General features: G+C 42.7%; 1 protein-coding gene across 16 annotated transcripts in view; it reads right to left on the reverse strand.

Annotated features, from left to right (window-relative positions):
* Nucleotides 1–22,297, reverse strand: part of CPEB3 (cytoplasmic polyadenylation element binding protein 3) — a 242,984-nt gene that overhangs the window by 194,917 nt on the left and 25,770 nt on the right. For 7 of the 16 annotated variants that reach the window (XM_077946781.1, XM_077946780.1, XM_077946777.1 and 4 more), the window contains exon 1: nt 2,982–4,284. In XM_077946781.1, coding sequence (XP_077802907.1) covers nt 2,982–4,145 — 1,164 coding nt within the window. In that variant the 5' untranslated portion in view covers nt 4,146–4,284. Of the gene's footprint in view, nt 1–1,593; nt 1,603–2,981; nt 4,358–6,816; nt 6,928–22,297 lie in introns of those variants that run through there. The other 9 variants (XM_015147694.3, XM_002805760.4, XM_015147688.3 and 6 more) reach the window with 4 other exon arrangements.

Below are 22,297 nucleotides of genomic sequence, written 5' to 3' on the forward strand. Positions count from 1 at the left end.
ACTTTATTAGAATAAAAAAGTATTATAGTTTGTAAAACAACATTCAAATACAGTGATTGCTAGGCCAGGCATGGTGGCTCATGCCTGTAATCCCAGCACTTTGGGACGCCAAGGCAGGTGGATCACCTAAGGTCAGGAGTTCAAGACCAGCTTGGCCAACATGGTGAAACCCGTCTCTACTAAAAATATAAAAAATTAGCCGGGCGTGGTGGTGGACGCCTTTAATCCCGGCTACTTGGGAGGCTGTGGCAGGAGAATTGCTTGAACCAGGGAGGCGGAGGTTGCAGTGAGCCAAGATCATGCCACTGCACTCCGGCCTGGGCAACAAAAGTGAAACTTTGTCTCAAAAAAAAAAAAACAGTGATAGTGATTGCTTTTACAATATAAACCATGTAAGTAAAGCTACTCAAAATCTATTGTGTTGGTAGAAACTCGCAAAAAAGAAGCAGTGCAGGGTAGAATGGGTTTCTTTTAAAATTTTAACATACATTAGAGTAGATCACTGTAGAAAGACTCTTTTATTAATAGCTCAAAAAGTCTGTTAAATAAAAAATAAAGTTGGTATTCTATAAACTCTGATTTAAATAAAATCACATTTGCCAGAGTAAATATTTTGAAAAAGTCATCAGAACCACTTATTTTCTGCCTTATTTAGAAAAACTATTTCAACAATGCACATACACAAAATTCTGCACACAAGACTCAGGTGTTCTTTGTTTCTAAGACAAACTTGGTACAGTTATCAACAGAAACCAAGTCTAATATTCCAGCCAAAGCACAACCAGCTTCCTCCTCTGATCCTAAAATTGCTTCAACACCCTAAGCTCCGTTTTATGAAAAAGAAATGAGACATAATGTATATGTAATTCTTCCTGAGGCCAAATAAATAATGCTCAATTTTCAATAAAATCTGTCCTCCTACAAATTTTTTGGCCATTTTTGCCTATCTAATAGCATCACCAGGGATGGAAAGATGAGACTAAACTCAATCCAGTCCATTTGGCTCTTACTAGCATCATTGGTGAATGGTTTGCTGAGTAACAAATGGCAATCCCTATACTACTCATCAATATCAGGTTTGAGGAAACTATGTAGATTTAATCTCTCGCTAATCCCCATGCCAGGAGATAATTCACCAACAGCTAGTTGTATTCAGAGTCAACTCCTAGAAAAAGATAACAAGATCTGTCTACATTATCAGCTCCCGAAACTCCCTGTAAGATTTTAGGTTATCCTCCAGGACTGAACTCAGGTAGGGAGCATGAGAATAAAGAGAGGGAATGTTAGAAAAAGAGGGCCTCTCCTACCAAATGCAGCCTCCCTGCCCTACCCCCTCCAAAAATAAGCACATAAATTCCAGAAAGCAAATTCCTCCTTTTGTCTATGAAACGAATCCCATCTTGCAAAATCTCTTCATTTTATTAAAATAAACAAACTTTAGAATGGGAAGAAATACAACTTAATATTAAAATCTTCCATTCCTGAAGGATCGTTGTGAAAATCCCTTGTGAAGATCCTCTCTAGTTAAAAACTCTCATATACACAATTTAGAGGTTTCAGGGACTCCCTTGAACTGTCAAAGTTAAAAATTACTACTCTAACCTAGAGAGTCATGTTCTTCTCAATAACCTCATCTCTTCCTTCATGAATGGGAGCCACTCCAAACATCTGCAATATAAAGAGATGAAGGCTGCAACTGCACCTGACACTATACCTCTGTCAAACTGTCAGTTCTACAAAGCACTCCTCAAAGGATTTCTGCTTCATTTCCTTGACCATCCAAATTGGGTCTTGATGGAGGCCTTCCCCTCTCCCCTTTTTATTTAACTGAGCCTAGAAGCTTATAACCAAATCAACTTATACGTGAAGGATAAGCGTTTGCCTGGGAGCAAAAGCCGCCCGTGAACACACACCCGTACTACACCTTTCCAACCCAAGATGCCCAGGACGCTGCCAACTGCGATGGCTGTGGACTAGATCAGACAGCAAGAACAGAAACAAGGACACTCTTCATTTCAACCTTTTTGTCTGGGGCACTTCCTGAGTTTTTCATTGGCATTTAACACCAAGACACAAGACTCATTTTTCATTAAAGTTGCAAGACTTTCACTTTGCCCAGTTTCAAATGATGTAATTGATCTGTATTGTCTTCTTAACCCAACTGGTGAAGGACACTGCAGCTTTAAATATTTCAGTGCTAGCTAGCAAATAGACTCCATTGCAATATGGCTCTGAAGGTCACGTCCTATTGTCTCTTACCTCTTGCAAAAAAAAAAAATCCTTCTTCTAGATAACATGGAAAGGGTTGCCCTTAGAATTTCCACTCTTCCACCTTCTTGCCTTACACAGTTGTGAGTGTTGATTGGAATCTCACACTCATAATTTTCCCAGCAGGGGCAATATGCTGATTGTTATTAATGATTCTAGCACCTTAGCGAGACATAAACACATGTGTTCACATTAGTTCAATTGAGCATATGCAACCGTCTGAAATAGCACCACTCAAGGGTTGTTAACCTCTTTAAGAGTAAAGCCAGGGTGGTTTGGGTGTGGACAGCTTGCAGGCGGCACCCTGAGCTCAGGATTGCATAACCTGAAATGTGTAGCTACTCAAAATGATAGGAATCTCAGCCTACTCATCCTGGGACTATGCCGGCACCCTGCCACACACTTGCAGCTTTACTTGTCAAAGGAAGTCAAAATAAGAGGTACAAACACCATGAAGGAAAAAATAAACTGAAAGAAAACGGCTTCTTCTACCCTGAAGGGACGAATACGATTCCTCCAGCAATCGCAACGTTCTCCCAACCTCATCTTCCGAGAATGGAACAGCCCTAAAGAACTGGAGGCTTCGGAAGGAGAAAGAGGAGCTGGACATTGCTGCTCTTTTTAAATAAAAGCGGGTAGATGATTAAAAGTCAGAGAAGGGGCAAAAGGAGCGGGTCAGGGGGAAGGAGTGTGCAGGTGCATCACAGCATTACCTGAAATGGCAACAGATTGTTACCATTATCGGTCCGGAAAGCGTTATCCTCCATCCAGGACTTAGAAGTGAGCGGGGCCGCGCGAGGGAACTTGGGCGGCGCGATCACGTTGCTGGAGAAGGGTTTTTTGAGTGGCGAGATGGGGTTGAGCGGGGAAGGCACCCCGACACCCACACCCACGCCCACACCGACCGCCCGGCGAGGGTCCCGGCCCGCCTGCAGGCCGCCCCAGGGGTTGGACGGTGCGCTCCAGGCTGCATTCACGCTTTGGTGCGTGTTCCAGCTGGACGAGGCCGACGAGGCGGCGGCTGCGGCAGCAGCGGCTGCAACCGCCGAAGACGAGGACGGCTTGCTGGTCATGATGGGCTGGTGGCCGTACGCTGCGGCGGCGCTCCTCTGCGCGTAGGGCGCCTGGCTGGGGCTGGCGGGCGAGCGGCGCTGCTGCGGGGGCTGCGCCTGCGGGGGCTGCGCCGGCTGTGCCGGCTGCGGCGCGGGCGCAGGCGGCGGCGGCTGCTGGTGGTGCTGGGTCTGCGCCAGGCCGATCTGCGGGGAGAAAGTGCCTCCGAAGACTGGGTTGACATGGTGCGGGAAGTTCTGGAAGAGCATGGTCCCGTTGACTGGGGTGATCCCCTGGAAGAAGCTGTCCTCTACCGCGTTCGTGGTGCCCGTGGACCAGGTGCTGCCGAAGGACGGCGACAGCGACGCGCCCGGCGCCGCGGGCTCCTGAGGCGGCGGCGGCTGCTGAGGGGGCTGATGGAAACTCAAGCCTGGCAGGAGCGGTGATTCCATCTGCATCTTGTCCGAGCCGCTGGGGGCCGGCGGGGCAGCGGCTGGGCTGAGGGCCTGCACTGCGCTGTTTTCCTCCGGCTTGGGGGTCTCTGAGGAGTGGGGCGTGGACGGGGTTTCGGATACGCTGGACTCAGGTTGGGGCTGCTGCTGCTGCTGCTGCTGCCGCTGCTGCTGCTGGGGCTGGGGCTGGGTTTTGCTTTTGTCCATCAGTAAATCATCCTGCATGGTTTGCGCAGCTGAAACGGGAAAAAAGAGAGACGCGTTATTGTCAATGTGATCATGAATGTCCCTCGCTGAAGCGGGCGGGTGTTTCACTTGCGAAAATCCATCGCCACCGCTACTAGCCAATTGCAATGCAAATCCATAATCTCCCATTTAGAAGAACAGGTCGGGCTGTTGGGTGGGGGGTAGGGAAGGTGTCGAGCAAGGTCTCTAAAGATACTGTGAGAGCGTCTTCACCCTTTCAGAAGTCTTGGTTCCTTTTCTGTACTAGTGAGAGATGTGCTTATAAGACAGAAAGACAGCAATTTCGCCACGTCTCTTTTCCCTTCACCGGAACTCAGAGCGTTCGCCCTGCAATGAGAAACTGATTCTGGTTCCTGTTTTTTCCCAAGCACCACCCTCCCCCAGTTATTTGCATACGTCAATAAATACTGCTGCGTCCTTCAGCAAGGTTAAAAAGACACCGCACACACGACCCTTTCTTCTCCCTTCCCCAGCTCGAACAGTTTTTAAAAAAACAAACAAAACAAACAAAAACACAGTTTCAGCCCTCTTTATTAGCAAACTGCCTTCTTGCGTTGGTAATTGTTTCATTTAGCTGCAGCGAACCACGAGGGAGGAAATCCTTGGCATTTGTTAGAAGGACTCGGCTGCACAATCATTCTCTGGCCTCCCAGTAGCTGCAGCTACTCCATTTTGTTAGGAGACAGTTTTAAAAAAAAAACGTTTTTAAAGAAGTAAAAACCTTCTGAAACGTTTGGAAGTGCTTGCTTCTTGTTACTCTAAGGATTATGGTTTTTCTGCTTATTCCCCAATTTTCTTGTCTCCAATTCTGCCGCACAAGAGATTTCTTGGCATCTCAGTGCTTCAGGTCTCAACAGGAGCCTGAGAATTTCTCTGCAGAGTGGAGAAATGCTTCTGGTTGGATTTAAGGTCAGAGAGAGAGAGTGCGCACGAGCGAGCGAGCGCCTGTGAGATAGGGTGGGGGTGGGGCTTTAAAAAAAACCCTGAGATTTAAGTAGACAGTCAAGATAATTCTGGGGTTGCCAGATTTTCAATTTTGAATCCTCCTGCTGCTGTTGGTCACAAGACTTTAGCAAATTTAGAATCCATTCTCTTATCACTAGTATTAGCAGCGAAACACTATGGTTTGAAGACCCTGAATTACCATATGCTAGCAAAAGTGTTAAAAATAGAGGAGTACAAAGTCCCAAATTTTCATACATTGTAATTATAGTGCATTGCCATCACTGCTTCATTTAGCCATATAAGGAGTGTATGGTATTTTCCATCTCACATAGAAGGGCTATATTCACCTCTACCATATAGCCTGTTTTCTTATTCAAGGATGAAAATTAATCACTCAAAACCCAGAGATGGCCATACATGTAGTTAGCTTGTCCTTAGAACATCTTAATTGCTTTAAATATATAAATATTACACTTCTGAGACCCTAAAAACAAATATTTTGAATGTTAGGGGCATATGACCAAACATATAATTATTTTTAGATGATGATTCAGTACAATTGCAACTAAGTTATTAATAAATTTAATGCAGTTACTTAATTAACCCAGATACTTGGAGAGGAATCTTTCTCAGGACACTTGTGAAAAGGCATTCAGATACACACAGAAGCTCTGGCTCTAGACATCCTCATGATAATAACTATTGTTAAAATCAATGTATCAGAAAATGAAATTATTAACTATTATGCAAAATATATCAGACAAGAAATGGGATTAAAAGTAGTTCGATTATTTTATTAAAAACTATCATTAAAATGGTTCATTAATATATTTTATTTCAAAGTTTCATACACAAAATAGTGGTGGGCTAAAGGAAATGCTTCGCAGCCACCTTGCTCTCCCTTCTATTCCTCATTCCCCTGCCTTTCCTCCCTTCAACCCCCCCAGGGAAAAAACCCAACTCAATATAATATACAACACAGATTGCCGGCTACTACCAATAAAATCTGTTTAATATTGCTTTCATGTTCCTCAGTTCCCTTGGTCTAAAACAATGGCTTTGATCGGTATTGCAAAATACAATACAAAGAGGCAAATGAAGCTTTGATTTAGAAAGACAAAGTTCTATTGCTGCCAAAGAAGATGGTCATAGAAACAGACATTTTCATACTTGGTTTAAACAGTGCTGCAGTAAACCATTATAATCTGAGATTTGAGTCACTTTCAGTGAGCTAGAATTGTCTTTATAATAGCCATATCATCATGGCTGAAATAGGCATTTGATTATAATTTTAATATCACTCTGCTTTTCCGGTTGCTTTTATCAATGCTTGTTGTTAATGCCTTCAGTTTAAACTACATGCTCTTCATGGAAAAATTAATGCTATACCTCAGCAAAAAAGCCAAAAAGTAAGCTGGCCTCAGAACATTTTATAATAGCTGTAATCAATGTTAATATATTCATTGAATTTTAAAAATTTTATACCAGGAACACCCATTTCTCTTCTCAACACTCCTTAAAAATATAAATTTCGCTTTCTGCATAAATTCACTTTGTCAAGGTCAAGACACACCTTTAATAAATAAGACCTTTTCAAACAAAAGGTAAGCAATAGATTAAGATAAAATTTACAAAGGTAGTATGCAACATCTCTCAGCAACTGCCTGTATAGTTTGTTTTGTGTTCTTGGGGTTGTTCTTTGTTTTTTCGGGGTTTTTTTGTTTTGTTTTTGTTTTTGCTTATTTACAGCAAAGTGAGAAATAGATACCTCCTTCCCCTCCCCCACCACACACAATAGATATTCTTTTACATGCAATAACCCAATTTCAAGTAACAAAATCTTAGTAGCAGTTACCTTTGAGTGTCCAGTTTTTAAGAATCGATAAAATTTAAAAGTATACAGTATTTATTTTCTTCTTTCAGGTTGATTATGTGACCGCTCTGGCAAAAGCACTTTGACAACTGTAAGATGAGAGGGCATGCGCACACAGGGAACTGTGGGGGCTGAAGTCCTTCACAAGGTACTCGGTCTGACTTCAGCACGTTCAGCCGGGAAAGGAGGAAGTCTCACAAATACAGATTCTGAGGGGAAAAGGTTGTGTCCTGATTACATTATATCCTCCTAACCAATCTAAATTACGAGTTGTTGAAATAAAAGGGAGAAAAATAAATTGGTTTGCCAACTTGCCATAGGAAGCCAGGATAAAGGGAAACTGAATTGCAGTACTCAGAATAAATAAACCAAGCAGAGCTACCTTAAATGGTTAGAATGGTAATGACTGGGTAGCCAGCAATAGGAATCCTACTAGAAAGAGACTGGGGTGGAGAGGAATAGGCAAGGGAGGGGGAACTACTGGAGAATGTTAGATACTTAAAATCTGACCATACTTAAACACTTAAATAATTTTTTAAAAAAATTTTCAGCAGAGATGGCATAAAATAATCACTTTTAGTATAGAATAAAAAACACCTTAATATTAAATGTGATATCAACCTTGGAGGTCGGGTAAAAATAGATTTTAGTCATAAATTTTTGACATCCACCAGATGTCTTTGTATTTTAGTTTTCAATGCAGGAATAAATCACTTACTTTAAGACTGTACCTGATAAGCTCTGAATCAACTCACCTCCTTATTTTTGTCAAAATAAAAGTTTACCTTGCATTATTCATACAAATGATTACTCGAATAAACTTCAACTCTTATACTACAATAATATTTGGTGAAATATTTTTAAATAATTGTATATGCTGCCGGGCAGGGTGGCTCATGCCTGTAATCCCAGCGCTTTGGGAGGCCAAGGAGGGTGGATCACCTGAGGTCAGGAGTTCAAGACCAGCCTGGCCAACATGGTGAAACCCCGTCTCTACTAAAAATAAAAAAATTAGCTGAGCATGGTGGCGGGAGGCTGTAATCCCAGCTACTCGGGAGGCTGAGGCAGGAGAATCGCTTGAACCTGGGAGGTAGAGGTTGCAGTGAGCTGAGATCGGGCCACTGCACTCTAGCCTGGGTGACAGAGTAAGACCCTGTCTCAAAAAATAATAATAACAATTGTATATGTTTAGTGTCATACTGCATAAGACAATGATTTCTTTCTTCAAGACAAACAGTAGATACAGTTTTCTGTTTCTGTTGTTTTTTTGAGACGGAGTCTCCCTCTGTCACCCAGGCTGGAGTATAGTGATACGATCTCTGCTCACTGCAACCTCTGCCTCCTGGGTTCAAGCGATTCTCCTGCCTCAGCCTCCCAAGCAGCTAGGACTACAGGTGCGTGCCACCACGGTCGGCTAATTTTTTGTATTTTTAGTAGAAACAGGTTTTCACCGTGTTAGCCAGGATGGTCTAGATCTCTTGACCTCGTGATCCACCCGCCTCTGCCTCCCAAAGTACTAGAATTACAGGCATGAGCCACTGCGCCTGGCCCAGTTTCTATTAAAAACTTTTTTTTTGGTATGGTTTTTCCTATTTTAACCTCATGATTCCAAGGCTGGAATCTCACAACATATTAAAATCAACTGCTATTATCTATAGCTTCTGAGAGCAATAGTTCAAGAACCGGTTTGTTCATGTAGGCAGAAGATATTTCTTGTGGGATTTGGTTCAGTGCCACTCACCCAAGCGGTTAGGAATAAATGTCAGTTGATGACTGTGCTGATTGAACTTGTAACTGAAAATGTCATCATTTAAAATTGTCTTAATATTCTATTTCCCTTCTTCACCAACCAGAACTGAAGTATTACCAGAAACCACTGATTTGAAGCATATTGTAATCTTTGTTTCTAGTTATTTCTTTAAAAACAAACAAACAAACAAAAAAAAGAAACCTAAGAAAAGAGCCTTTCTTTTTTTTTTTTTTGAGACTGAGTCTCGCTCTGTCACCCAGGCTGGAGTGCAGTGGTATGATCTCGGCTCACTGCAACCTCTGCCTCCCAGGTTCAAGTGATTCTCCTGCCTCAGCCTCTTGAGTAGCTGGGATTACAGGCACGTGCCACCATGCCCAGCTAATTTTTGTATTTTTAGTAGAGACCGGGTTTCACAACAGTGGTCAGGCTAGTCTCAAACTCCTGACCTCGTCATCTGCCCACCTCGACCTCACAAAGTGATGGGATTACAGACATGAGCCACCGTGCCTGGCCAATAATCTATTTTTTGACCCCCTAAGATTCTAGCCTAAGTCTGCAAGAAAAGAATCACTTTGAATGAATCCACCAAAAGATCTATGTAAAACAACTAAATGTTTACTTATTCCTACTGTGATGTGACCTTAGCTTACATTTCCCATTTTTTTCTCTTCCTCTAGCCTCCTAAAGAAAGCTCCACTTTTGCCAAGGTGCTGTGGTCACTATTTGGATTCCAAAATTTGCAAGGATCAACTCACGGTTAATTTTATTCCTGAAGACTTTGCTAACCTACCAAACTTTTGCCACATTTTCAAGTACTCTAACTAAAATAAAATAGCCGGGCGCAGTGGCTCATGCCTGTAATCCCAGTATTTTGGGAGGCCGAGGTGGGTGAATCACCTGAGTTCAGGAGTTTGAGACCAGCCTGACCAACACGGTGAAACCCCGTCTCTACTAAAACTATAAAAAATTAGCTGGATGTGGTGGCAGGCACCTGTAATCCCATCTACTCGGGAGGCTGAGGCAGGAGAATCACTAGAACCCGGGAAGTGGAGGTTGCAGTAAGCCGAGACCGCACCATTGTACTCCAGCCTGGGAGACAGGGCGAGACTGCGTCTCAAAAATAAATAAAATAAAATAAAAGTAAATACCCTTCAAAACATCCTTATAGCTTCAAGAAATGGATTTTCAAGTACTCTAAAATAAAATAATCCTTCATAACATCCTTACAGCTTAAAGAAATAGATTTTTAAAATTATTGAAATTAGGATGTCAACTTTTCTTTTTTTTTGACACAGAGTCTCACTCTGTCACTCAGGCTAAAGTGCAGTGGCACGATCTCGGGCTCACTGCAACCCCTGCCTCCCGGGTCCAAGCGATTCTCCTGCCTCAGCCTCCCAAGTAGCTGGGGTTTCAGATACCCGCCACCACACCTGGCTAATTTTTTGTAATTTTAGTAGAGACGGGGTTTCACCGTGTTAGTCAGGAGTATCTTGATCTCCTGACTTCATGATCCACCCGCTTCGGCCTCCCAAAGTGCTGGGATTACAGGCATGAGCCACCACGCCCGGCCTAGGATGTCAACTTTTAATCAGTAACGTAGACATTTTTAAGTTATTACTTTCAAAGTTATGACTTGAAATGGTTTCTCTGGGCATTTATTAATCCACCTGACTCTAAGTGCAGGTCTATTAATATGCACAACAGACAAAAATAAACTTTGGCTCTAACCCTTGTTAAACCATAATTAACACTGCCCATACTTAATGGGATTGTATTGTATTGAAAAATAAACTAATCTCTGCTCTTTTTTTTTTTCCTTCCCTAAAATGAGCCTCAAATCTAAAAAGAAAATGACTCGAACATAAACACCAAGGTATAAATATATACCAAGAAAAGAAAAAATTATCAGAGAACCCTCAACAAGAACAAAGCCCTTCTCTACTGAAATGTTTTTTTTCACTTAACCATAAAAAAAGTATCTTCTTTTTTATTTTTGTAACAGAGTCTTGTCTGTCACCCGAGGTGGCACGACCTCAGCTAACTGCAACCTCCACCTCCCAGGTTCAAGCAATTCTCCTGCTTCAGCATCTTGAGTAGTTGGGACCACAGGTGCACACCACCAAGCCTGACTAATTATTTTATTTTCTTTTATCTTTTTATTTGTTTTGAGATGGAGTTTCGCTCTTGTTGCCCAGGCTGGAGTGCAGTGGCGCGATCTCAGCTCACCACAACCTTTGCCTCCCGGGTTCCAGTGATTCTCCTGCCTCAGCCTCCCGAGTAGCTGGGATTACAGGCATGTGCCACCACACCTGGCTAATTTTGTATTTTTAATAGAGATGGGGTTTCTCCATGTTGGTCAGGCTGGTGTTGAGCTCCCAACTTCAGGTGATTCACCCACCTTGGCCTCCCAAAGTGCTGGGATTACAGGTTAATTTTTATATTTTAAGTAGTGACGGGATTTCACCTTGTTTGCCAGCCTGGTCTCGAACTCTTGACCTCAAGAGATCCGCGTGCCTCGGCTTCCCAAAGGCTGGGATTACAGGTGTGAGCCACCGCACCTAGCCAAAAAAGAGGCACTTTCTGAAATTTTATCTTCAGAGCACAGAACTTCACCATAAATCACCGCCCCCACCTCCTCCTTTTTTTTTTTTTTTTTTTTTTTTTGCTTTGAGACAGAGTCTCGCTCTGTCACCTAGGCTGGAGTGCAGTGGCGTGATCTTGGCTCACTGCAACCTCTGCCTCACAGCATAAACCCCTTTTGAGTAGCCATTAAGGGCTATAAAAATACTTCACAGAGTTAACTCACGGAGATATATAGTTATTCCTCGGTATCTTGCTGGCTTAGTTCCAAACCCCCTACCCCACCAAATGTCAAAATCCACAGATGCTCAAGTAAGTCCCCTATGTAAAATGACATACTATTTGCATAAAACCTATGCACATCCCCCTATATACTTTAAATCATCTCTAGATTACTTATAATACCTAATACAATGTAAGTGTTATGTAAATAGTTGTTATACTATATTGTTTAGGGAATAATGACAAAAAAAGTTTGTACATGTTCTGTACAAATGCAAGCATTCACTTTTTTTCCAAATATTTTTGATCTGCGGTTGGTTGAATCAAAGAATATGTGGATATGGAACCCACGGATAAGAAGGACAACTGTACACGGGTCAAATACATCATTTTGAGCCTCCTTCCTTCTTTTCCTTCCCTACTTACATCCCTAGCACAATGCTTATATGTCCTGGGTAGTCGGTAGGTGCACTATACATGCTTGCTGAATATATGGATAAATGGATGGATGAATAAAGCATAGTTTTTGTATTACTTAAAACAGCCAGGCGGCCGGGCGGGGTGGCTAAAGCCTGTAATCCCAGCACTTTGGGAGGCCGAGACAGGTGGATCACGAGGTCAGGAGATCGAGACCATCCTGGTGAACATGGTGAAACCCCCGTCTCTACTAAAAAATACAAAAAACTAGCCGGGCGAGGTGGCGGCGCCTGTAGTCCCAGCTACTCGGGAGGCTGAGGCAGGAGAATGGCGTGAACCCGGGAGGCGGAGCTTGCAGTGAGCTGAGATCCGGCCACTGCAACTCCAGCCCGGGAGACAGAGTGAGACTCCGTCTCAAGAAAAAAAAAAAAAAAAAAACAGCCAGGTTCCAGTAAGTATTAAATTTAGAAGAGCAATTAATTTTCCCTCAGCTGCAAGGATGGGAAGGGGAGTGGTATAAAATAGAAAACCACTTTGGCTTTTATGATGGTCAGTAGTATGTAGACTATTTTATTATCATCATGAAATAACAGACCCACACCTCGCCCTTCCACAGAAATTGTTTCTCCAAGATTACAATAGACACTCTGAGTTAAGTCCAATGGATGTTTGTCAGTCTATCTTGCTTGACCTTGCAACAACATTGACATAACTGACCACACTTTCTGGATATACAGTCATGCATAGCATTAACAATATTTCAGCCAAACCACATATACAATGGTGGTCCCAAAGATTATAATGAAGCTGAAAAATTCCAATCACCTCCTCACTTTGTAGCTGTCAATGTCATAGTGCAAAAGCATCACTCATGTATTTGTTGGGATACTGGTGTAAACAAAGCCACTGTGCTGCCAGTTGTATAAAACTATAGCACATATGGCCGGGTGCGGTGGATCACGCCTGTAATTCCAGCACTGTGGGAGGCCAAGGCAGGCGGATCACAAGGTCAGGAGATCAAGACCATCCTGGCCAACATGGTGAAACCCCATCTCCACTAAACATACAAAAAAATTAGCTGGGCATGGTGGCAAGCGCCTGTAGTCTCAGCTACTCAGGAGGCTGAGGCCGGAGAATCTCTTGAACCCTGAAGGCGGAGGTTGCAGTGAGCCGAGATCGTGCCACTGCACTCCAGTCTGGTGACAGAGTGATACTCCATCTCAAAATAAATAAATAAATAAATTATAGCACACACAATTACGTACAGTACAAAATACTCGATAATTATAATAAATTACTGTTATTGGTTCATGTATTACTTTTTACCATTATTTTACAGTGTACTCTTTAGTAGAAAGGTGGTGCATGCCTGTAATCCCAACTACTTGGGAGGCTGAGGCAGGAGAATCATTTGAATTTGGGAGGTGGAGGTTGCAGTGAGCTGAGATCATGCCATTGCACTCCAGCCTGGGCAACTCTCTCTCAAAAATAAAAATAAAAAATAAAGAGAGACTCTCTCTCAAAAATAAAGATAAAAAATAAAAAAGTAAAAAAAAAATTAGAAATTTTAAGAGTTGAAAAAAGTTTATAGAATAAGGGTATAAAAAATATTTTTGGGCCAGGTGCGGTGGCTCATGCCTGTATTCCCAGCACTTTGGGAGGCTGAGGAAGGCAGATTACTTGGGGTCAGGAGTTTCAGACCAGCCTTGGTCAACATGGTGAAACCCTTTCTCTACTAAAAATGCAAAAAAAATAGCTGGGCGTGGTGGTGGGCACCTGTAGTCCCAGCTTCTTGGGAGGCTGAGGCAGGAGAATCACTTGAACTAGGGAGGCGGAGGTTGCAGTGAGCCCAGATCACACCACTGTACTCCAACCTGGACGACAGAGTGAGACTCCATCTCAAATAAATATATATTTTATATAGCTATACAACGTATTTTTATTTTAAGCTGTTATTACAAGAGTCAATTTTTTTAAAAAAAAGTTTAAAAAGTTAAAAGATTGCAATAAGCTAAGGTCAGTTTTCTTGGAGGGGGGTCAATTTATTATTGAAGAAAAGTTCTTTATAGAAATTTAGTGTAGCCTAAGTGTACAAAGTTTATAAAGTCTACAGTAGTATACAGTAAAATCCTACACCTTCACATTCATTTACTGCTCACTCACTGACTCACACCACAACAACTTCCATTCCTGCAAGCTCAATTCATGGTAAGTGCCCTATACATGTGTACCTTTTATATATATATATATATACACACACACACACACACACACACACACACACATATACTGGTTTTTTATTTGTTTGTTTGTTTGTTTTGAGACAGAGTCTCATTCTGTTGCCCAGGCTAGAGTGCAGTGGCGCAATCGCGGCTCACTGCAACCTCCGCCTCCCAGGTTCAAGCAATTCTTCGTGGCCAGGAGGCCCTTCATAAAATTATGGAACGAATGAAACAAATTAACTCAAGACTAACAGAGAGGTGAGAAACATAAAAAAACCCAAGGTGCTCTACAGATTGTCCACTAAGCCACATCTGGCTCACCTGGCTACCTTTCTGCTCCCTTTTCTCTTGTTCTGTTCTCAAACTTAGTCATGGCTAGAATTACTTAACAGATCCTTACTCAGAAGATGCGGACTTCCTGCAATTTCCTGCATGTGAATTGCCTTAGCTTTTAACAATTTTAAAAGCTTTCTAGGTTACCTAGGGAATATCGAATAATTGACCAAAGTTATTTGAATTTTTCTTTTCTTACGCTGTGAGCTCTTTATAGTCAAGGAACTTTGCATCTTTTTTTTTTTTTTTTTTTTTTTTTTTTTTTTTTTTTTTTTGAGACAGAGTCTCGCTCTGTCGCCCGGGCTGGAGTGCAGTGGCCGGATCTCAGCTCACTGCAAGCTCCGCCTCCCGGGTTCCCGCCATTCTCCTGCCTCAGCCTCCCGAGTAGCTGGGACTACAGGCGCCGCCACCTCGCCCGGCTAGTTTTTTGTATTTTTAGTAGAGACGGGGTTTCACCGGGTTAGCCAGGATGGTCTCGATCTCCTGACCTCGTGATCCGCCCGTCTCGGCCTCCCAAAGTGCTGGGATTACAGGCGTGAGCCACCTCACCCGGCCCAGAATAGTCTTGAAGAATAATTTAAGGCCCTCCCTGAGAGATAAGTCTAACTGGTTGATAAAACTTATTAATCCTGCCTCCTAAATTTCTGACTGACATCCCCTCATCTTCATTCACAACCAGTATAATACTGTACCTGAACTACAGCAGTGATCTGCTAATGTCTCTCATCTAGTATTCTTCCAAATGTGGCCTCCATACTAAATCCTGAGTAATCATTCGAACATAGTTTTACCATGTTATGCCCCTTCCTAAAACTCTCTAATAACTTTTCCCTTGCCATGAGGATAAAATACAAACCTCTTTATTTTTGTTGTTGTTGTTGTTTTGTTTTTTGTTTTTTTGAGACAGTCTCACTCTGTTGCTCGGCTGGAGTGCAGTGGCGCATCTCAGCTCACTGCAACCTCCGTCTCCCGGGTTCAAGCGATTCTCCTGCCTCAGCCTCCTGAGTAGCTGGGACTATAGGTGCGTGCCACCACACCCAGCTAATTTTTGTATTTTTAGTAGATGGGGTTTCACCCTGTTGGCCAGGATGATCTCGATCTCTTGACCTCGTGATCTGCCCGCCTCAGCCTCTCAAAGTACTGGGATTACAGGAATGAGCCACTGTGCCCAGCCCAAACTTAACTCTTCTACACGTACTCTTCCCAGCCATGCCAAACTAACTCAAATGTCCATTCTTTGCAGCTTTCCTTGACCATGTAAGCAGAATTGCTGATTCCTTCCTTTATACAACTTTGTAATATACATATATATCTATTACAGTATTTATTCTTCATTTTTCAGTGTAATTATTTGTTTACACATCTGCCTTTCCTAGAAGACCTGCAGGGTTGGGACTGTATTCATCTTTGTAACCCAGGTACTGGGCCTCAAACATAGAGATGCTGGATAAAAGTTTGTTTATCAAATCAAAGAACAGATACCTTTTATCCCAATTTGTTGAAATGTCAAGCACTTCTTTAACATTAGACAAAGAGAAGTTACATGGATTCTATTGCCATAAAATGTGTTCCAAAAACCCTATGCTTAATAATATAAAGTTTAATGTTTACGAAGACATTCCATATTGAAATTCAGTATAATTTACCTTTCTCCTGTTGGAGGATATTTAATTTGTCACCAAGTTTTCACTATTTTCCAAACTGATTGTTTCCTTGAGCCATATTTGTAAAGAAGAAATTGCTCAATTGGAAGGCATAACATTGTTTTTGATACATATTAACAAATTACTTTATTTTATTTATTTATTTATTTTTATTTTTATTTTTATTTTTTTATTTTTTTTTTTGAGGCAGAGTCTCTGTCTCCCAGGCTAGAGTGCAGTGGCACCATCAAAGCTCACTGCAGCCTCAACCTCGCAGCCTCAAGTGATCCTCCTGCCTCAGTCCCCCAAGCAGCTAGGATTATAGGCTTGGGCCACCACACCCAGCTAATTTTTTGTATTTTTAGTACAGATAGAGTTTTGCCATGTTGCCCAGGCTGGTTTCAAACTCCTGGGCTCAGGCAATCCTCCTGCCTTGACCTCCCAGAGTGCTGGGATTACAGGCGTGAACCACCTTGCCAAAAAATTGCTTTAGAAAGCTTGCAGCAGTTTATACTTCCACTGGAAATTAGCTTCTATATAAAAACAACGTATAAAGAGTATTTAAAAACAGAATGTGGTTCCTGATAATGTAATAATGTAGAAAAGGACCTCAACTCTTTTTTTTTTTTTTTTTTCAGACAGAGTTTCACTCTTGTCATCCAGCTTGGAGTGTAGCAGTGCAATCTCAGCTCACTGCAACCTCTGCCTCCTGGGTTCAAGCGATTCTCCTGCCTCAGCCTCCCGAGTGGCTGGGATCACAGGCGCCCACCACCACGCCCAGCTCATTTTTGTATTTTCAGTAGAGATGGGGTTTCCCCATGTTGGCCAGGCTGGTCTCGAACGCCTGACCTCAGGTGATCCGCCCACCTCAGCCTACCAAAGTGCTGGGATTACAGGCGTGAGCCATCGTGCCCAGTCTCTCAACTCTTTCAATATGCCAAATAATATCAAGTCCCTTTTAACATCCTAATATATTTTATTTTATTTTTTTATTTTTTCTTTTTTTCTGAGACCAAGTCTCACTCTGTCACCCAGGCTGGAGTGCAATGGTATGCCATCTCAGCTCACTGCAACCTCCGCCTCCCGGATTCACGCGATTATCCTGCCTCAGCCTCCTGAGTAGCTGGGATTACAGGTGCCCGCCACCACACCTAGCTAATTTTTGTATTTTTAGTAGAGACGGGAATTTTGTCATGTTGGCCAGGCTGGTCTTGAACTCCTAACCTCAGGTGATCCACCCTCCTCAGCCTCCCAAAGTGCTGGGATTATAGGCATGAGCCACTACGCCTGCCCAACGTCCTAATATATTTAATACTTTGTCATTCTTCTTCATCACACCATCATATGATAATGAAATAGTGCAGATAAATTAAATACTTATAGCTGATGTTTATTAGCTGGAGATTCCTTTTCAGATTATGACACAAGTATACATGTGTGCATATTCCATAGGAATAGGAGAAAAAGATAAGTAGCCTTCATCTATGCTCAGTTTCCAGACCTCAATTATATTTTTTGAACTAATATTTATATATATATTTTTCATGTACTTGTGTTCATCTTAGGTCAAAAACTGTTCACTAGAACAGATATTTTATATACATATATATACACACACATACATATATATTTTTTAAAGAATCTCTTGACTCAGCCTCCTGAGTAGCTGGAACTACAGGTGCTCGCCACCATGCTTAGATAATTTTTTTGTATTTTTAGTTGAAATGGGGTTTCACCATGTTAGCCAGGATGGTCTCAATTTCTTGACCTCGTGATTCGCCTACCTCAGCCTCCCAAAGTGCTGGGATTACAGGCACAAGCCACCATGCCTGGCCCTTTCTTTCTTTCCTTTTTTTTTTTATTTTGAGACAGAGTCTCACTCTGTTGCCCAGGGTGGAGTGCAGTGGCACAATCTCGGCTCACTGCAACCTCTGCCTCCCGGGTTCAAGCAGTTCTCCTGCCTCAGATTCCTACGTAGTGGGGATTACAGGTACACACCACCATACCTGGCTGATTTTTGTATTTTTAGTAGACATGGGTTTCACCATGTTGGCCAGGCCGGTCTTAAACTCCTGACCTCAGGTGATTCACCAGCCTCAGCCTCCCAAAGTACTGGGATTACAGGTATGAGCCACCGCGCCCAGCCATTCTGTCGTTTCTTTAGACCCCTGCTCAAACCCTACCTCCTAACAATATCATCTATGGCCGGGCGTGGTGGCTTACACGAGACCAGCCTGACCAACATGGAGAAACCCCGTCTCTACTAAAAATACAAAATTAGCCAGGCGTGGTGGCACATGCCGGTAATCCCAGCTACTAGGGAGGATGAGGCAGGAGAATCGCTTGAACCCAGGAGCTAGAGGTTGCAGTGAGCCGAGATCGCACCATTGCACTCCAGCCTAGGCAAGAAGAGTGAAACTCCGTTTCAAAATAGATATATAGATATATAGATATAATCTATCTGTACCACATATTCATTGCTTTGCATTTCTGTTTACCTGTTCTGGCAAATAATTATGCTAATTCCCAAACTAGAACTCTAAGCTTCTTGAGGCCAGGCACTACAACTTATCTTTTTTTCTTTCTCAGAGCCAGTATAATATCTTACATAGAGCTTAGTAACAACTGCAGCTAATGTTTATGTGGCAAATACTGATACAATGCTAGGTACTTTCCATATATTAATTCATTTAACCCACACAATAAATCTATGAGGTAAATACTGTTCCTGTTACCAGTTGCAGATGACAAAACATAAACTTAAGTGACTTACCTGCCCACTGTCACAAAACTCGTGGCAGAACTAGGACCTAATTTCAATTCTGCTTGACTCTACAGCTGTCTTCTGGCTCCTCACACAAGCAAGTCCTCTTGTCCTACTTGATCCATGAAGCCCAGGAGATAGCTTGGACTCCAAAGGTGTGTTAAGAGGGCAAATTGTGATTCAGCAACTTTTCTTTCTCCCACTGACATAAAGCTTTTATGTAATGACCTTTCCCTGAAAACCAGAGATAAGCTCTAACCAAATAATTCTGAATTCCATTGATGGGCAAGACCCAATCTTACTGCAGGGTATCCTAAAATCATATGTCTTCTGGCAGGGCGTGGTGGCTCCTGCCTGTACAATCCCAGCACTTTGGGAGGCAGAGGTGGGCAGATTACCTGAGGTCAGGAGTTTGAGACCAGCCTGACCAATATGATGAAACCCCATCTCTACTAAAAATACAAAAATTAGCCAGGTGTGATGGCATGCGCCTGTAATCTCAGCTACTAAGGAGGCTGAGACAGGAGAATCACTTGAACCCGGGAAGCAGAGGTTGCAGTGAGCCAAGATCACACCACTGTACTCCAGCCTGGGCAACAAGAGCAAAACTCCATCTCAAAATAATAATAATCATCATCATCATCATTTGTCTTCAAGATAATTTCTTATTTTTTTTCTTCTTCTTTTTGAGACCGAGTCCTGCTCTGTTGCCCAAGCTGGAGTGCAATGGCGCACCATCTCGGCTCACTCTACCTCCTGGGCTCAAGCAATTATCCTGCTTCAGCCTCTCGAGTAGCTGGGATTACAGGCACACACCACCACACCTAGCTAATTTTTGTATTTTCAGTAAAGACGGGGTTTCGCCATGTTGGCCAGGCTGGTCTTGAACTCCTGACCTCAGGTGATCCACCCACCTCGGCCTCCCAAAGTGCTGGGACTACAAGCATGAGCCACTGTGCCCGGCCAGCTGACTGTTTTTAAGATGATTATTCATCAAAAGTACTAATTTTAGTCTTCAGAGATCCAGTGAGCAAGGCTGGTCCAGGCTTGAAGTAATGGAGAAAACCTTTGTTTGCTACAACCTCTACTTTAACAGCCAGCAGCTAGTAGGTTCTGTACAAGCTGATGAGTCATAGGGATCATCAGGAAAAAAAAAAGGGCAAGAGTCAATATGTCTACGCAGGTTGCCCTTGGATTCTAGTGTCTGAAACCAAGTAGTATTTGTGTAATATCAGTGTCTTACATTCACAAAGGCATTACACTTTATCTAACTCCTTCACCTTTATTATCTCACTTGATGTTAACAGCCCTGTTCAGTGAAGACAGTATAGACAGGAGCCTCACATTCACTTCTGCAGATTGTTCAGTGTGCCAGAAGGCTAGCCAAGAAGGCTAGTGAAGATGGAAATTTAGACCATGCTCGTCTCACCAAGTTCATAAACCTTACTGTAAAGCTGTGTCTGTCCAAAGGGAGGGGTCCCTTTTTCTGTTTTTTTGTTTGTTTGTTTGTTTGTTGTTGTTTTTTTTTTGAGACAGAGTCTCGCTCTGCGCTTAGGCTGGAGTGCAATGGCGTGATCTCAGCTCACTGTAACCTCTACCTCCTGGGTTCAAGGAATTCTTCTGCCTCAGTCTCCCAAGTAGCTGGGATTACAGGCGCCCACCACAACGTCTGGTTAATTTTTTGTATTTTTAGTGGAGACAGGGTTTTACCATGTTGGCCAGGCTGGTCTCGAACTCCTGACCTCAGGTGATCCACCCACCTTGGCATCCTAAAGTGGTGGGATTATAGGCATGAGCCACCATACCTAGCCTCTTTTTTCTGAATTTCTACAAAGGGACTATGTGAGCAGGCAACAGCACTTAGGGTGACTGTTGGGATCCCCATCTTATAGATGTGAAAATGCAGGCTCAGAGATGTTACAAGACACAACTAATAAGTGGTGAGTCCAAGATTAGAATTCAGGTCTTCCAAATCATTAGTAAGCAAGCCTTTTCAACTATACTACAAGTCTCCCAATGGTTCAATTTAATATGTGCTATTTCTGTCTTGTCATGTTGCAGACTGGTATCCTCAGCCCCTTGCTCTAACCAACTGAAGCAAAATCTATAGGTTTTTGGCATAGCTGTAATCTGAAGTCATATCTATTCTCTTCTTGAGGAAGCTGAGAAATAGATATGTGTGCCAACTGTCCTAAAAGAGATACTTTAGATGAATCTCCTACCACTTTTGAAAAAATAAATTAGACCACCTGCCCTAATGCTGCTAACAGATCATATCATCACAGTAACAGGGTATTAACATTATATTATGGAGGTGATGTGTAAAAAGAACATGGGATATAAAATCTAATTATCTAAACGCAGATACTAGCACTACCACTTACTAGCTGCCTGTCCCTAGGTGATTAATAACCAATATTTATTGAACTCATATTAGTTGCAATGATGTGTACTTTATTTACATGAAGAATAATTTCGTACAACTCTAAGAGTTAAGTACCTGCATCATCCCCATTTCACAGATGAGGATTCTGAGGCTAAAGTAACTTGTCCTGGGCTATAATGTTGGCAAGTAGAGAAGACAGGATTCCAACCCAGGCAATCTAGCTCTAAAACCCATGTTTGGCTGGGCGCGGTGGCTCACGCCTGTAATCCCTGCACTTTGAGAGGCCAAGTCCGGCGGATCACGAGGTCAGGAGATTGAGACCATCCGGGCTAACACGGTGAAACCCTGTCTCTACTAAAAATACAAAAAATTAGCCAGGCGTGGTGGCAGGCGCCTGTAGTCCCAGCTACTCGGGAGGCTGAGGCGGGAGAATGGCGTGAATCCGGGAGGCGGAGCTTGCAGTGAGCCGAGATCGCGCCACTGCACTCCAGCCTGGGCAACAGAGCGAGACTCTGTCTCAAAATAAATAAATAAATAAATAAAAATAAAACCCATGTTCTTGGCAAGGCAAGGTAGCTCACGCCTATAATGCCAGCTCTTTGGGAGGCTGAGGGGGGAGGATTGCTTAAGCCCAGGAGTTCAAGACCAGCCTGGGCAACATGGAGAGATCTTATGTTTCTTAAATTTAAAAAAAATAAGTAAATAAATAAATAAAACCCATGTTCTCAATTTCTCAGTCTTTGTTTCCTCTGGAATAAAACAGAGATAACATTAACAGCTGCCTAAATAATTAAAATCATATAAGTGTGCATTAAAGCATCTTTTTTTTTTTTTTTTGAGACAAGGTCTTCTTATTCCTGTATCCCAGCGGGGAGCGTAGCAGCATGATCATGGCTCATTGCAGTCTTGACTCCAAGGCTCAAGAAAAAAAATCCTCCTGCCTTTTTTGTTTGTAGAGACGAAGTCTCACTAGGTTGCCCAGGCTGGTCTCAAATTACTGGGCTCAAGTAGTTCTCCCGCCTCAGCCTCCCAAAATGCTGGGACTATAGGCGTGAGCCATAGCACCCAGCCGAAAGCATATTTTTGTTGTTGTTGGAGACAGTCTCGCTCCATAGCCCAGGCTAGAGTGCAATGGCTCGATCTCGA

The sequence above is a fragment of the Macaca mulatta genome, chromosome 9 (assembly GCF_049350105.2).
Source record: "Macaca mulatta isolate MMU2019108-1 chromosome 9, T2T-MMU8v2.0, whole genome shotgun sequence".
In the NCBI taxonomy this organism is placed as follows: Eukaryota; Metazoa; Chordata; class Mammalia; order Primates; family Cercopithecidae; genus Macaca; species Macaca mulatta.